This window comes from Telopea speciosissima, chromosome 9 (assembly GCF_018873765.1).
Source record: "Telopea speciosissima isolate NSW1024214 ecotype Mountain lineage chromosome 9, Tspe_v1, whole genome shotgun sequence".
Classification (NCBI taxonomy): Eukaryota; Viridiplantae; Streptophyta; class Magnoliopsida; order Proteales; family Proteaceae; genus Telopea; species Telopea speciosissima.
This window is the reverse complement of record NC_057924.1, coordinates 16536086-16552772: the sequence shown is the minus strand read 5'-3', so window position 1 is coordinate 16552772 and position 16687 is coordinate 16536086. Positions and strand designations below refer to the sequence as shown.

The following is a 16687-nucleotide window of genomic DNA, read 5'->3' as shown; positions in this document are numbered from 1 at the left end:
TTAGCAAAGCATAACTCAAAGATCCATTAGTTATAACAGGTAATACTACATATGATAGGGTAAAGCATTATTTTTTGTCTATTATATTCAGGGTCGGAATTTGGTCCTTTGTTATCTTTAAATCTGAAGAAATAAATAGGTTCTAGAAAGTTGAGAAGGTGTAAACCGACCTCGACGTTTCATTGGTGTTTGACATTATTTATTTTAATACTTTCCTTTGTTTTTTACAGGTTGAAGGTCAGATGGAGGGATATATGTGCATTTAAGTTTTTTCCTTCGAAGAATCAAACATGCTTTCAACTTTGTGATCTTGCTGATGAATACATTCAAGAACTGATCGGGAAACCTCCTGATCTACCAAATTGTCTTGTAAGTATTTCATCCTAGTCTCTTCCATGTTTAAACAATACAAATGGCAATAAACTTTGGCTTAAACTACTGCTGTGCCAGTGGAGGTTTCACGCCCAAGAAATGACCCAGATCTATTGAGCCAAAAAGGTTGGGCAAGAAACGGGAGAGACGTTGAGGTGGGCAGGTTCTTTAGTCCCACATTGGCTAGGGGGGAAGAGACTGGGCTAATTGATAACCCCAAGCAGTCCTCTAAGGTCGCGATGGGTTCACCTCAAAGCGGACAATATCATGGCTTGGTGTGATGCTGGGGAGTTATAAATAGTATCAGAGTGGACCCTGACACGGTGCGGGGCCATAATGGGGATGCTGTGTCATAAAGGGCAGAGAATGTCACGCCCAAGAAATGACCTAGATCTGTTGAGCCCCAAAGGTTGGGTCAGAAACGGGAGAGGCGTTGAGGGGGGTAGGCTCTTTAGTCCCATTCACTTGGGGCCACATAGCCTCAATGACATTCTTGGGAATGGAAATGGAGGAAAGGGTAGTAGTAAAAGCAACACCTGTGGGAGAGCATCATAGGAGACAAATTGGGCTATGGGATTAGTACAAGCTCTCTTTCCCTTTCGAATAGCAATGGGAAGATCTAACTCAGAGGGAAGAGAAGGAGTGTTACCTGACTGAGGAAGGTGGAGCTCAGGATGTGGATCCAAAGAAGACTTTTTGTAAGTTTTCTTCTATCTTCTCTTTGTTTTGTAGACAATTCTCCTTATAGCCAGAACCAACACTTGATTGATCATCAATATCAACAACAGCCCCTTCTTTGTGTTTCCCCATATCAAACTAAAATGGAGAAGTAGGCAAAGGTGGGAGGAAAGGGATATCAACAGCCTCTTCATTGCCACTATTTTACCCTTGAAGAGGATGCTGATGAGGAGTGAAGAAAGGTATAGATTCAAAGAAGGTGACATCTTTGGAGAGAAGTCGCCTTCGGAAAGAGGGATGGTAGCACTTATGCCCTTCGATAGAGGACGAATATCCAAGGAAAAGTCATTTGAGGGCCGTAGGTTCAAGCGTAGTCCTAGCAAATTTATTGAAACGGATGTAGCAGACACACCCAAATACCTTGGGAGGAAGAGAGAAAGCTGATGTCTAAGGAGACAATGTTTCCAAAGGGGATTTGGAGCCAAGAAGTTTAGTGGGCATACGGTTGATTAAAAAGGTATCAGTAAGGAGGGTATTTGATAAAAAAGTCTGAGGAACATGCATGCTAAAAAAGTAGACTCCTAGTGCCTTCCAATAAATGACGATTTTTTCTTTCAACTACCCCATTTTGTTGGGGTATGTCAACACAAGCAAGCTGATGGATAATTGGTAAAAAAGTTTTGGAGTCCCCCATACATGTACTCCCTCCCCCCTTTATCAAAATGAATAATCTTAATTTTAGTATCAAATTGAGTACAAATCAATTGATAGAATTTATTGAGAGCATTATAGACCTCACTTCTATGTTTCATAGAAAAGGTCCCATGTAGTGCGGAAACAATCATCAACAAAGGACACGAAATAACGATAGCCAATCAAAGAGGTAGTGGGAGAGGGACCCCAAACATCAACTTGCACAATATGAAAAGGAACTGTAGATCTATTGCCATGGTAAGGATAAGGAGAACGACAATGTTTAGCAAACAAACAGAGTTCACACTGAAAGATATGGGAGGAAGGAATAGAAGAAAGCAAGTGTAGTAATTGTTTCTTCATAACACCAAAAGAGCGGTGGCCCAAACATCGGTGCCAAAGCATCACGGAGTCAATAGTACTACAGTCACTACGTCCACATGTATAAGACTAGCAAGCAGGCAAAACAAATGTTCCTGGATCAAGAAGGTTGAGCCCCTTGTCCCACGTCCACTGCCAATAATCCTCTGTCTCCAAATCCTGAAAAATACAACGGGATGGAAAAAAGGTGACACAACATTTTAAGGATTTGGTTAGGTGGCTCACAGATAGAAGGTTAGTGTTAAACTAAGGAACATGAAGGACAAAGTCAAGGGAAATAGAAGAAGTAACATGGACATTGCCCTTACCAAAAATAGAAGAAAGGGAACCATCAACAACCCTAACCTGATCCTTACTAGAGTAGGCAGACAAATCATAACACTGAGACATACCAGTCATATGGTCAGTAGCTCCGGAGTCAATGACCCAAGAAGAGGCAGTGGAAGGAGTAGATGTAGTGGCCTGCAATGTTGAAGCTGAAGAATTTGGCATTGTTGGTGTAGAGGAAGAGCAACCTAGATATGACACAACCTTGCGAAATGTTGCAATATTAGCCTGAGTGAGGGAGTTGGAGTCTGTCTGTAGTTGAGATGGAGGTCCCGTAGGTTCAACCTTAATCATCATAGTGTGTTCTAGGCCCCCGCTTTTGTGCTGCCATGCATATCAGGTGGGCAGCTATGAAGCACCCAACATCTCTCTTTAGTGTGCCCAGATTTCCCACAATGATCATATTTGAATTTATCATTGTCATTCCCTTGGGGTGGAACCATACTTATCAAGGCAGGAAGGCGACCATGGTGTTTTAGACTGCCAAAAATCAAGGCGACACCGCCATGGCGGTAAGGCACCAGCCTTGGCGTCCAAGGTGACCAAGGAGCCTGGACGCCACGGGCGGTACCTTGATAACTATGGGTGGAACTTGGCATCTTCCTCTAACATCTTACATAATGTGGAAACACATGGAAAAAAGGGAATGAAACACAAACCAAATGGGGAGTACACACTCTACCCAAACTGAGACAATTCTTCCCAGGTAAGACTTCTCCAAACTACTTTGTTTTGTCGATTCATTGATCCCAGGCTGGCTGAAGAAACACACTTAAAAAATAGGGGTAACACCCAAAATCAAATGGGGAGTAAATTCTCAACCCAAACAATAAAGGAAAATCCTTCTCAATACTGGGAAACAAGGTCTAGCAAGCATACAACTCAAAGAAACTCAACTCAGCCACCTTCTTGAAGGTATAACTTCATCACGAAACAACTTGAGGGGCTCAAATGGCTCACCTCACCAACACAAAGTAGCTGGAAGCATCACATACCCACATCACAGGCAAACCAGAGAAATGAAACAGAGCTGGTGGTACTATGGAGATTCCGAGAGAGTGAGTTGTGCTTCTTCAGCTGCACTTCAACAACCGAGACCACAAGGGAATGAAACGTACCTCTTGGGTGTTCTAAGAGACCTAGCCTTAGTCCCAATGGATGCTTGATGAGAGAGAAACAAGAAAATGACCAATAGGCTGGCGGTAACAGTGTGAAGGTCTCTTTGTGCTTCAAATAATCTTCAGAGTCTTCAAACTTCATTCATAGGGTCTTCGTTGTGATGGGGAAACTCTATTAGATTCAAGCAGTTGGTGATTAATATATCTGTTTCTTGACCTGGTATAGCCTCCACACAATACAGTCCAAAAGGCAGCTAACAAACAAGAAAAAAAAACAGGGGAGGCAGTACCTTGAAGTCAGGAAAGAAAGGAGGTGTGGCTTAACAGCCCTTCTCTTTAGGAACAGACGGCAAGAGGGGATGAAAGGATGGCCTAGGGCAATCCAAATGGATCCTACCCCAGCCTCAATGGTAGTCGGATGAGAGAGAGAGGCCCATTCCAAGAAAAACTGGCAGTAAAGGGGAAGAATCTGCCCCACTTTGGTTTGAGCTTCAAAAGCTCTATTTCTTCATGTGAGGCCTCCTCTTGATGTTCCAATGATCTTCAAACAAGTTCATCTCATGGTTTCTTCGAATCTTTCACATAGTATTCTCTTCGTTGGAACCCCTTTGTAACCTAGGGTTCCAAAGAAAGGAAATGGGAGCGGAGAACTCGAAGCACGACTCTCAAACCTAAACCGTGAGATCTGATACCAAAGTTGGAATCTGAAGATTACAAGGGAACAAGAGAGCTAGAGAGAAAGATGTGGGTAGAAGGTTGAAGAAGAGAAAGAAGAAGAGAAGAAATTGTGGTAGAATGTTCTCTTCCACGCCTATAAATATTACTTCACTAAGATAATATATGGAATTACATACAACTCCCTAGGGAGGTGAAAAGTAAAAAAGGACAATTACAATGTAAGACAATAACTTGACTAGTTCCCAAAGTACCCTTAATACATAACTCTGGGGTGTACCTAGTGTATGAGGCTCTTGCCACTGCTGGGTCTGGGGAGGGTCATAATGTCCGCAGCCTTACCCCTGCTTTCGCAAACAGGCTGTTTCCAGACTCGAACCCGTGACCAGTTGCTCGCAATGGAGCAACCTTTACCGTTGCACCAAGGCCCACCCTCAATACATAACTCTTAACAAAGAAAATAAATGAAAGTTTTCTCTCTTTGCTGATGGCAAAAGAAAAAAAATAGAAAGAAACGAACATGAAATGGAGGAGCATAAAGATTAAACTGCTTAATTTTCATTCCCTTGCTTAAACCATAAATGCTAAATTGTTCTCTCACTCTCTCTCTCTTTCTCTCTCTCTCTCTCTATATATATATATATATATATATGTTTGTGATCCTGGACTAATGGTCTTGCTTTTGTATGCTTGTTGGCCTAATGTTAGTATGGAGACTAGGGGTGAGAGGTTTGCTTGAAGGTGATTTAGGACAGCTCAGGACAAGGTGCTGATCTATGACGAAGAAGTATAAGGAAAGGTTTTAGGAAGATTAGGTTTAAAGAAATGGAAGAGACTAGGGTAGGAATGAGAAGAAGGTACTGTGACTGGCTTTGAATAGTACCCAGTAATGGTGACTCTTGAAATAGGTAAAGGAAGAAATAGAAGAAGAAGAATAATAAGAGGGGGAAATTAGATCAAATAAAAGGAGGGGAAAAGAAGAGAGGAGATAGAAGACATGAAGAGATTCACTCCCAACAGGTTAATATGGGCACATTTTACACAGAAACAAGTTTTTTTTCATTGTTTCTTCCAAGAAGTTCCGTTAGATCCTTATATAACAAAGAAATTTATTACTCAAGAAGCTATAAGGTAGTTTACTCAAGAAGTTAAGAAGTAACATGGTCAAGAAACAAAGATTTAGCTTCCTCAAGAAGCCAACTGTTCCTTCAACTTTCTTAAGCCCCAACGCAAACCAAAAGTTACAATTATTGAGATCATAATTTAAACCTGATCCTACACTACTCATCCCCCAACTTAAACCTGATCCTAAACTACTCATCCCACAACATCAAAATGCTTCCCTAACAAATAAACTTGATTCAATTGTTGTGATGGAAGATAAATCCCTATAAATTCTCCATGAAGATGCTCCTGCATCTGAAGGTCTTAAAAGTAGGGGACAATGAGCATCAAATAAATCTCTTGATAGAGAGCACTTGTATATCAGTTGGAAGTGGGACTTTAGGCTTAAGATAGAAACAAATGGGAATGGAAAAAATAGAATACCATAAAGGAAAGAACTCATATGATTAACTTAAACGGGCATCAATTAGGTTTGTATTCTGATGCTTTGTCAGTTCTCTTAACATTTTCATGTCATGTGTTCTAAAGCTGCTACTCAACCCTATCTTTAGTTTTCTGCATTGTGCATCATAGTTGTTTCCAATTTGAATCATTCTTTTGCAATTTTTTGATCATTTTCATGTATATTAAGGGTTTCATTTCATGTGCCAGAGTTTTTAATCACCATTTGTCATTTGCATATTTGACATTGTTGAGTCTGTAGTGTTCGACAGGGTGGTTTTCTTCGTATGTACTTAGTAGCTTGAGATTATGTGTTCAAGTGAGGTTCCTATCAATATATCCTAAAGTGGGTGCAAAAGACTTGTTGAAATCTGCATCTGAACGCTTTGAGAAGTCAAAAAAGATGCAACTTCATAAAACCGACTTCAGGCCTGATGAAGAAGAAGAACAACAACATACTAATGAAGGTTGCCTCTTTATCTTTTGAGCCTTACCTGATTGTGTGTGTATGGATAAGAAAGGTTGCTATTGCACATCCAGTTTTGTGGTTAACACTAAATAATTTTTGCATGTCTTGCCTTGAAGTAGTTGCAACATGTGCTTCTTATAGATATTGTTTTCACTTGCAGGCTCAGATGGTCATGCTTTCGGAGAATCACCAGTAAAATTTAATGATACGGAAAGGGGCAGCAATGATGATAAAAACGAACAAGAAAATGAGGATTACTTTGATGATGATGATGATGATGAAATTGAGGATGTGGAAGAGGAGGAAGAATTAGATGAAATTGAGGATGAGGAAGAGGAGGAAGAATTAGATGAACTTGAGTCACCCCCATTGGTAAGAATATTTCTTACATGTAGGCTTCAGGTTTTACTGGTGACATGCCCAGCTTTCGTAGGTGGTTGGCCCTTGATTTGAGCCATGTGGAAGGATGATATGGTACTGCTAACATAATAATGAATTTGGTGACATTATGGTGAAAATGAGTTGGTCCTTGCGATAGAGAACTGTGCATGCATCTCAATAGTCATGTTTTACTCCTTAGAATAAGTATGTCATGTGGTTAAAAATCGAGTCCAAGTTCCAAAAATTACCCCCCCTAAAAAAAGTCATGTGGTTAAAAATTGGGTCCAAGTTCCCAAAAATTACCCCCTCCAAAAAAAAACTACTGGATTTAAATTACTAAGTGGTAGTTTTGTAGTTGTTGTAACTTTGTGTCTGCACTTGAGCCATGCAGCATGCTTTATTTTATGCTGAAACTTGATAAATGAGATGATTGTGGGCCTTCAATCATGTTGCAGTTAATTCAATGTTACAGAATTCGTTAACAAGACCCTATGTTTCTGTAACATATTTTTATTATGGGGTTTTTATTTCCTTTATTTAATATATATATTTTAATTCCATTTCTTGAGGGAGATGTTTCTTATACATGTCATGCTTGTCAAAATTCATATTATGTTCTCTTATTTGTAGGCTGGTGAGGATGGTGATTTTACTCAGCAACCTTTTTCTTGTATCCTTGGAAGTTGAGTATACTAATCCTGAGGTTTTGTTTCTAAACCGAGTTCAAATTCAAATCGATGATTTAACCATTCATAAAATCATGGTAGTTATGTTGCCAAGGCAATCTTGTTGGGGGGGGGGGGGGGCGTATATTACATTCTAAATAATGTCTTAAAAGTTAGTCATTTATTTTTCATATCAGTTACTTTCAAGTTTTACTGTTATTATTAATAGATTTGTAGTGATTTATTGTTCTTCTCCTGAGTGTAGGCACCTTGACACTCTAAGGTGACCCAATTCCTTGAGCATCAAGGAGCACCTGGTAGCAGTCTTTGCTATTATATTATCCATTCTATGTAGCACTCACTCTATGAAGCATGCCACAAGCATATGTAGTTTTTTCATATCATTGTTTCCGCATTTCCTCCTCTATTTATTGCTTTTTCGCATTAGTTTCCTCTATTTAGTCCATTTCTAGGAAGGTTTCACCATAACCACACCTTTAATTGTTTAATCCTGTAGAGGATAAAAGTTTGTTGGTTCACTGCCAGCCTCCTTTTATTCTTCTTCTTACTGCCCTTTTATTTCCTTTTTCAACTCGCAAAAAATTGAATATAGTCTTTGGGATCATATCAAAATGATGAATTAGTGTCAGCTGAAAGGATGCAGGGAGCCTGAAGAAGCATTTGTAACTTTGTAATTGGCTGGTGCTGGCTAGATTAAGTGGGGAGGGGGGACTTGGTACTTTATATTTTTACATGCTATTAATAACTTATACTTTTCCATGATTGGTTAGTTTTGGTTTTTACTGGGTTCCTTTGAAAACTTTTTCTTGTCTTTATCATATGCATATATTTTTAGAAGAATTGGATTTCCTATATGCTGCTCAGATGCCAAGAACTACTTGCAAGAGCTTTTTGATAATTTTCCATCAGCCGGAGCAGGTAGGCCAGATGTTGATACCAGCGATGGAGAATATCAGATATATGAGCAAGACAGCAGTGACAATGATTGATAACTATTTTGGCAACAATGCTTCCTAGCATCAGTTTTGGTAACCAAGTATTCTGTACATAATTTTTATCTATGACTCAGAAATATTGCCACACATGGAAAATAATGCAATTTCTTGGGTGGTTTGGGCATCTGATCTGTTCTCTGGGTAATGTAAGATTTAATGAGTGGATCAAACTTGACAATGAACTAAATTGGTTCATTGAACAGGGTTGAATTGTAACCAAACATCAAACTGACCTGTTTTGATTAAAGTCTGGTAAAACATGTTGAAATCTGAAACTGACCAAAACTGAAAAACATAAGTTATCAGAAGAAATGCTATTAGCCAGTAGTTGAACCACCCTTTTGCTTTCAGTTTTTTTTTGGCTTTGGAGCAAAGGCAGTTGAATTTTGTTCAAACCAAAACTGGTATCCTACTTGTCAATTTAGTTTCAGTCAGTTTTTAACTTAATGTGTGGTTTTGCAGTGTTCGTGGAGATCAGGTAGAGCAGAAATTCTGTGGAAAGATAGATCCTAAGGTCCTCTGTTCACATGTTAAATTTCAGTTAAAATGGAATTAGACAAGTGGAAAAATAAAGTTTTGAAATCCAATGAATGCATGGAAGTTCTTTAGAAAGAAATCGATAACTTCAACGGAATTCGCTAATACAGGGGAGTGTGTATAGATAAATTTATCTGAAATTCAACATATGGTTAAGATAGACCATTTTTCTAGATATCTATACAGTCGAAATTGCCACTCCACCCTTCAATATGGCTAAACCTGCTACTGTACTCTCTAATCTTGCGAGGAACAGATCCATTTTTAGGTTTATGCATCTAAATGTTTTAATCACATAAAATCATCATCGTCAGGTACCCTTTTTACCTTTTGTTTGGGGCAAGTGGAGAGCTTAAGAGACAAGTTACCTCAGAGTTTCTTCATATGAAATCATGGTTTTCATGTTGTGCTGTTTAGAGTGGCTTCTAAGAAGCCAGATTCTGGGGATTATGTGGTTTCAAATAAACACTTGCCTACCAAATAAAAACATGGGAGAGGGTTCTCCCAGCCGGCAGCTTGGAGAATGCACCAATCTGAAGGAGGTATGTCGTTTCAACAACAAAGGCAAGGAGAGAGAGAGAGAGAGAGACTTCCACTGCCAGCTCAGAGAACCTTTCCCTTAAATTTTTATGCTGTGTTTTGTATGCATTCTAGATTGATAATGTATATCAAGAAATCATACCAAAAGCAGGCTTACTCTTCCACCCATTATCTTTAACATCTGGAACCATTAGAAAAAAAAGACTTTTGGCATAGCTTCTTCTGCCAGCTTAGAGAACCTTTCCCTTAAAAACCTTTATGTTGTGTTTTGTATGCATTCTAGGCTAATAATGTATATGTAGAAATCATACCAAAAGCAGGCTTACTCTTCCGCTCATTATCTTTAACATCTAGAACCATTAGAAACAGAGACTTCTGGCATAGTGTTAATAGATCTGAATTAGGGAATAAGGCTTGGATGATCAAAGGTTGATCCCAAGCAATGTATATATAATATTAGAAGACAAATTACATGGACAATTCTGTCCCTCAATCGACTCAATATAAAGCAAAATCAAAAAAGGAAAAAAGGGACCAAAATACCCCTCACGGTATTCTGTCCCATACAACCAATACTCCCCCTCAAGTTGGTGCATATATGTCACACATGCCCAACTTGACTAAAACAGGACAGAAAACTTTGCTATTCAATCCTTTAGTGAACACGTTGGTTAATTGGTCAGCAAACTTCACAAAGGAAACACAAATGAGGCTAGCTTCAATCTTCTCTTTAATGAAATGTCGGTCAATCAACATGTTTTGTACGATCATGCTGGACAGGGTTATGAGCGATGCTAATGGCAGCCTTGTTGTCACAATACAACATCATGGGAAGATGGACAACAACTCCAATGTCTTGCAACAACCCTTTAAGCCATAGCAACTCACAGATCCCTTGTGTCATAACATGAAATTCAGCTTCAGCACTGGATCTTGCCACAACATTCTGGTTCTTGCTACGCCATGTGACAAGATTCCCACCCACAAAAGAGCACTATCCAGAGATGGATTTGCTGTCAGTAGAGCCAGCCCAATCAGCATCAGTGTAAGCTTCAACTTTCAGATGGCCATTAGGAGAAAAAAGTATTTCTTTTCCAGGAGCAGACTTCAAATACCGAAGAATACGAATAACTGCCTCTGTATGAGAGGAATAAGGATCATGCATAAATTCGCTCACTAGACTAACTCCAATAGCTATATTTGGCCGTTTATGAGAGGGGTAGATTAGCTTGCCAACCAATCGCTGATAGCGACCTTTGTCAACTGGTTCACCTTCTTTCTCCTTAAGCCTTGCAGTGGCTTCCATGGGAGTGTCTGTGGGATGACAGCCTAACATCCCTGTTTCGGACAACAGAGCTAGGATATATTTCCTTTGAGAAAGGAAGATGTCTTTTGAAGATCGAGCAACTTTTATCCCTAGAAAATATTTTAAAGTTCCCAGATCCTTTATTTCAAACTCACGACAAAGGAAGTGCTTTAATTTCTTGATCTCATCACCATCATCTTTGTTTACAACAATATCACCAACATAGACTATGAGAATAGTTACCTTATCACCAATTCGTTTGATGAACAGTGTATGATCAGCATTGCTTTTCTTATAGCCCACTTAAATCATAGCCTTGTGAAACCTGCCGAACCAAGCTCTAGGTGACTGTTTCAACCCATAAAGAGCATACTTCAATTTACAGACCTTGCCCTTGGTCTTATCATCAGAGAAGCTTGGTGGAATATCCATATATACCTCTTCCTCTAGCTCTCCATGGAGGAAGGCATTCTTCATATCCAACTGCTGAAGATCCCACCCAAGATTTACAGCGCATGACAATAACACTCTTACAGTATTGAGTTTAGCCACTGGTGCGAAGGTCTCCTAATAATCAACTCCATAAGTTTGAGTAAAGCCCTTTGCAACCAGGCGTGCCTTATATCGATCCACAGTCCCATCAAGCTTCTGTTTGACCACAAACACCCATTTACATCCCACTGGTCATTTCCCTGGAGGAAGATCTACAAGATCCCAAGTATTATTTTTTTTTAATACTCTCATTTCTTCCAACATTGCTGCCTTCCACTTTCCCTCTGTGTAAGCTTCCTGCCAATTTTAAGGAATAGAAATAGAAGAAAGAGAGGACACAAATGCACGAAAAGATGGAGAAAGAGAACTATAAGAAATAAAGCGAGAAATTGGATGCTGAGTGCAAGACCTAGCACCTTTGCGATGATCAATAGGTAGGTCGGAAGGAGAAATCTTACCAGGAGAAGTAGGGTCTGGATCCAGGGTCGACAACTGGATGGGTATTGGAGCTACAGTGGATTGAGGCTGCCCTCTTCTGGAACATCTTTTGTGATATGTTAAAATGTTGGAGTCGTCGATCCTCTTCTGAAATTTCTCAATGGTTATCTGAATTGGAAGTTAACTTCCCCTCAATAGGAGCTTCACCATCACCATTTTCTATAGTCTCCTCCTGTATAGGGTTATCTAAAGGTGATGGGACAGCAGCTAAAGGTGTTGGGGCAGCAGTCAGAGGTGATGGACTTTCAAGAATAGTAGGCCCAAGGGAAGGAAGGGAAGGAAACACATCCACATCTTCACCATAACTCTCCCCCTGAAGAGGTGGTGAAGAATAATAAGAAAGGCCTTCATGGAGGGTAACATCCATACTGACTAGAGTACGATGGAAAGGGGGATGATAACACTTATAACTTTTCTGGGTTGGAGAATAACCCAAAAAAATACACCGCAATCCACGGGGTGCAAGCTTATCAGGGGACCTGGTATCCCTAGCATAACACACACAGCCAAACACTTTAGGTGAAACCACAAAGGACGAATTTCCAAGCAAAACTTCAGCCAGACTACAGGAGTCAAGGACCCTAGTAGGCAATCGATTAATGAGATAGGCTGCAGTGAAAATAACATCACCCCAATATTGGGAGGGAACATGTCGAACAAACATTATTGCTCTGGCCATTTCTAGTAAATGACGGTTCTTCCTTTCGACCACACCATTTTGGGCTGGGGTATAAACACAACTAGTCTGGTGAAGAATTCCATGATTAGCAAGATATTTTTGAAAGTGACCCTCTTTATACTCTGTTCCATTGTCACTTCTCAAAACCTTGAGAGTGGCCTGAAATTGAGTTTGGATCATCTTATGGAAATGCTGAAAACAGGAAAAGACCTCATTTTTCGTGTGCAAAAGGTATATCCATGTGTTTCTAGAGTGACAATCTATAAATGACATAAACCAATGATGTCCAAAAATTGAAGTCTTATGACTAGGGCCCCAAACATCAGAATGAAACACATGGAAAAGGGAAGAACTTCTTTTATTAGAACTAGAATAAATTGAACGTGTCTGTTTGGCCAGTACACACGCCTCACAATAGAATTCATCTTTATTATAACCCTTGACTAAGGCTGAAAACAAATGAGACAAAGTTCCTAATGGGAGATGATGACCTAATCTAGAGAGCCGTTGGTAAAGTTCAGAAGAGACCAATAAATTTTGATGAAGTGGAGAAGGTACGGTTGGTGGAGAAGAACGGCCATCATCAAGCAGGTACAACCCACCTTGCACTTTACCACATCCAATCGTCTTCCCTGTCACAAGATCCTGAAAAACATAGTAAGAAGGAAAAAATGTTACTTTATAATTAAGGTCATAAGTAAGACTACTAATGGAAAGAAGATTAGTAGTAAAATTAGGAATAGGTAAAACTGAAAACAAAGTAAGGGAAGAAGTGCAGTTAATGGATCCTTTTCAAGAGATGGAGGAAAGGGAACCATCAGCTACCCTGACTTTGTCCTTCCCTGAAATGGGAGAATAACGATGAAAAAGACTAGAAGATCCAGTCATGTGGTCTATAGCACCAGAATCTATGATCCAAGAATGGGATGCTACAGAAGCACAGTGACCACCAAATTTGATACCTGACCAAGCAAACTATGAACCTAAAGAAGCAGAGAAATTGGCAGGAGCGGATGTAGTAGGAGTCCTAGTAATGTAGATCTCGATATGATGAGCCTTGTTCTTTGGTTTTTCTTGGCAGCCTGTTTTGCTTCAAAGTCAGCTGGTTTCCCATGGAGTTTCCAACACTTCTCTTTGGTGTGGTAGGGCTTGCGACAGTGCTCACAAGTGACAGTGCCAGGAGTAGAATCACCAAGAGAAAGGTTTTCAGCAGGTGCAGGAGTAGTCGGGGCAACAGCCTGGAGGGCTGATCTGTCAGTGGTAGGACGATGTAACATAGCAGCCCTACGATTCTCTTCAGAGAAGACCAAGGCATAGGACTATTCAAGTGTGGGAAAAGGAGAATGGCCCAACACTTGAACACGAATCTGGTCATACTCCACATTCAACCCTGCCAAGAAATCATAGACCCTAATCTTGTCCACATGTTTCTTATAGGCAGTAATGTCAACAGCTGTAGTAGGGTGAAAATCAGAGAAGTGGTCCAATTGTTGCCAAAGGCTGCGCAGGGGAGCATAGTATTTGGAGACGGATAATTCTCCCTGAGTAGTGTGAAGGACCTTCTTCTTGAGTTCATAAACCTGGGCATCATTGCCAAGCTGATCGTATGTTTCTTTGCAAGCAGACCAAATCTGAAAAGTTGTGTCAAGGAGAAGAAATCCGTGTGCAAGGTCTGAAGTCATAGAACCAATCAGGTATGACATGAGAATCCCATTGTTGATAAGCCACCTACTTTGAAGAGGACCTGGTGCAGTCTGTATAACACTGGTGCCATCAATATGACCAGTAAGGCCATGGTCAGCAATAGCAAAGGCTATAGATCGAGACCATAACAAGTAGTTGGATCCATCCAATTTGATGGGATTAGGAGGAAAAGTGTAGTAATCAGTTTTGCCTTGACCATCCAGATCAGAAGTAGTAGTGGAAGTGATTGAGTCACCTATACTTGTAGTAGAGAAACCCAAATCGTAGAGAGGGGTTGTTGTGAAGAGAACCCCTCCAAGATAAAGGCTGAAAATTGGAGGAGAGACTATTGGAAATATATATAAAAAAAACCCCTGAATATGGTGAAATCGATGTAGGAGAGAATGGAAGCAAAAACACACTGGAATGAGATGATACTTGGATCGAGTGGCCTTCTAGTAGTGCTGAATTACCATTCCAAAAATCAGCATCAACAGAGAACAGTAACCCAAAGATCAATATTTGCAGAGTTTTAGAAAAAAAACCTAGATGAGAGCAAAAATTGATAGGGAGAGAAAGTCTTCAGTATGGCTGGAGATAGAACCTTGTCCAATAAATCTGCTGCAGTTCCTGAGCTTCAATAATGTGGAGAGATCCCTTGGGAGATAAAGTTGAATCAGTCCAAAAAATTTGAAGGCTTCAAATTTTGCAAGCAGGGTACACAAGTTTCTGTCAATTCTGAAATTTTAGAACATGAATGAGGTGATGGAGGGCAGTAACTGGATCTGTAGATCACCTCATTAGTGCTGCGCTAATGGGAGAATGAAGAACAAAGGGAGAAAGGTGGAAGAAGAACTTGAGAATGAAAGAGAGAAGAAGAAGAAGGAATCAAGAATGGAAGAGAGGAGAGATGCCCTATTTCGAAACTTGCTCTGATGCCATATTAACAGATCTGAATTAGGGAATAAGGCTTGGATGATCAAAGGCTGATCCCAAACAATGTATTTATAATATTAGAAGACCAAATCACATGGACAATTCTGTCTCTCATAACCGACTCAATACAAAGCAAAATAAAAAAAAAAGAAAAAATAGGACCAGAATACCCTCCACGGTATTCTGTCCCATACAACCAACACATAGCTTCCTCTGCCAGCTCAGAGAACCTTTCCCTTAACATTTATGTTGTGTTTTGTATGCATTCTAAGTTGATAATGTATTCCAAGAAATCATATCAAATGCAACCTAAGTCTTCCAGCCATGATCTTTAACATCTGGTCCCATTATTTATTTTAGGGTAAATTACAGATCACCCCTTGGTTTTCAATCGAAACTCAGATTACCCCCTGGTTTTTGAAAAAACTCAAATGTCCCCCTCTACAATAACGGTGTTAGTCTGTTGTTAATTATTGGTGTGAAAGGACTATTTTACCCTTGTACTAAAACATTAGAATTAAATTTACAATACTACCCTTCCTTCATCTTCAACATTGGTCAAGGGTAGTTTAGGGATTTAAATTTATTTAATTGGCTGACATCATCACTTAATAGCATAAAACTAACGTTAGGGACTAATTTGTCATTTTGGGGTCTAAACCAGGGGGTGATTTGAGTTTCGATTGAAAACTAGGGGTGATCTAAAATTTACCCTCCAAATTATGTATATTTATCATCTCATCTTTTCAACCACAATACTTTTTGGGTCCCGGGCACCTCGCTCCTAGAAGATATCAATTCTAAATCATGGTTAAAGATAATGAACTATACAACTATACTTTGAAAGCGTTTGGAACAGTATTGTGAGCTTTTCAAAATTAAGGCTGCATTAGGTATGAAAATGCATGCCAAATGCAATGTTAGAATCATTATGGCATAAGCTCAAGAAGTAGCCTCTCGCCCTTGTGCTTCAAGTATTAAAGTTTCTAAACATCTTAATCATTAGACCTACCCTTTAGAATTTGAGAAGCTGACTTCTGGAGTTTTGGAAGTAGAATTCCAATAAGTTTACTCACTTACGGCATTCCATAAATGGTATCCCCGCCCCTCCTTTCATTCAAGGTTTGAATTGAATAAGTGGAAGCAATTAGGGATGTAAATAGATCATATTCGAATCGAGTTGATTACCATCCAAATTCGAATATGTTAACCAATTCGCTATATGAATCTGATCTGTTTATCTGACAGATATGTAGAAGCAGCATCAAATTTGATTTCGATTGTTTTTAACAGAATCCGTATATTATCCGGTTTGATCCGTTTAATAAACGGATATCGACTATTGATTACTGATTATCCGATTACCAATTTTTATCTAATCTTAGTTTTCCAAAGAAGAAGAAGGTAGAAGAAAAAGGAGAGAGAGAGAGAGAGAGAGAGAGAGAGAGAGAGAGAGAGAGAGAGAGAAGGGAGAACAAGAGAAGAAGAGAGAAGAAAAAGAAGAGAGCGAACAAAAGTAACAAGACATCAGAAGAAGAAGAAACAAAAGAATAGAGTCGCAGCCTCGTAGGATACCCGTCACAGTGTCAGCTTGCTTAGGTGTTATTAGAGTGTTAGTAAACCAAAAGCAAAAGCACATAGTGGTTGATGACACTTGCCCAGGGTGTGATCAGGC

General features: G+C 39.7%; 1 protein-coding gene across 2 annotated transcripts in view; it reads left to right on the top strand.

The window, feature by feature from the left end:
• The window catches only part of LOC122640464 (transcription factor tau subunit sfc1-like), a 43434-nt gene extending 35023 nt beyond the window's left edge, over positions 1-8411 (top strand). Inside the window, exons 10-15 of one of the 2 annotated variants that reach the window (XM_043833670.1) lie at positions 231-369; positions 6073-6277; positions 6440-6553; positions 6593-6651; positions 7291-7330; positions 8211-8411. In XM_043833670.1, coding sequence (XP_043689605.1) covers positions 231-369; positions 6073-6277; positions 6440-6553; positions 6593-6651; positions 7291-7330; positions 8211-8335 — 682 coding nt within the window. In that variant the 3' untranslated portion in view covers positions 8336-8411. Of the gene's footprint in view, positions 1-230; positions 370-6072; positions 6278-6439; positions 6652-7290; positions 7331-8210 lie in introns of both variants that reach the window. The other variant, XM_043833669.1, reaches the window with a different exon arrangement.
• Positions 8412-16687: the final 8276 nt, after the last annotated feature.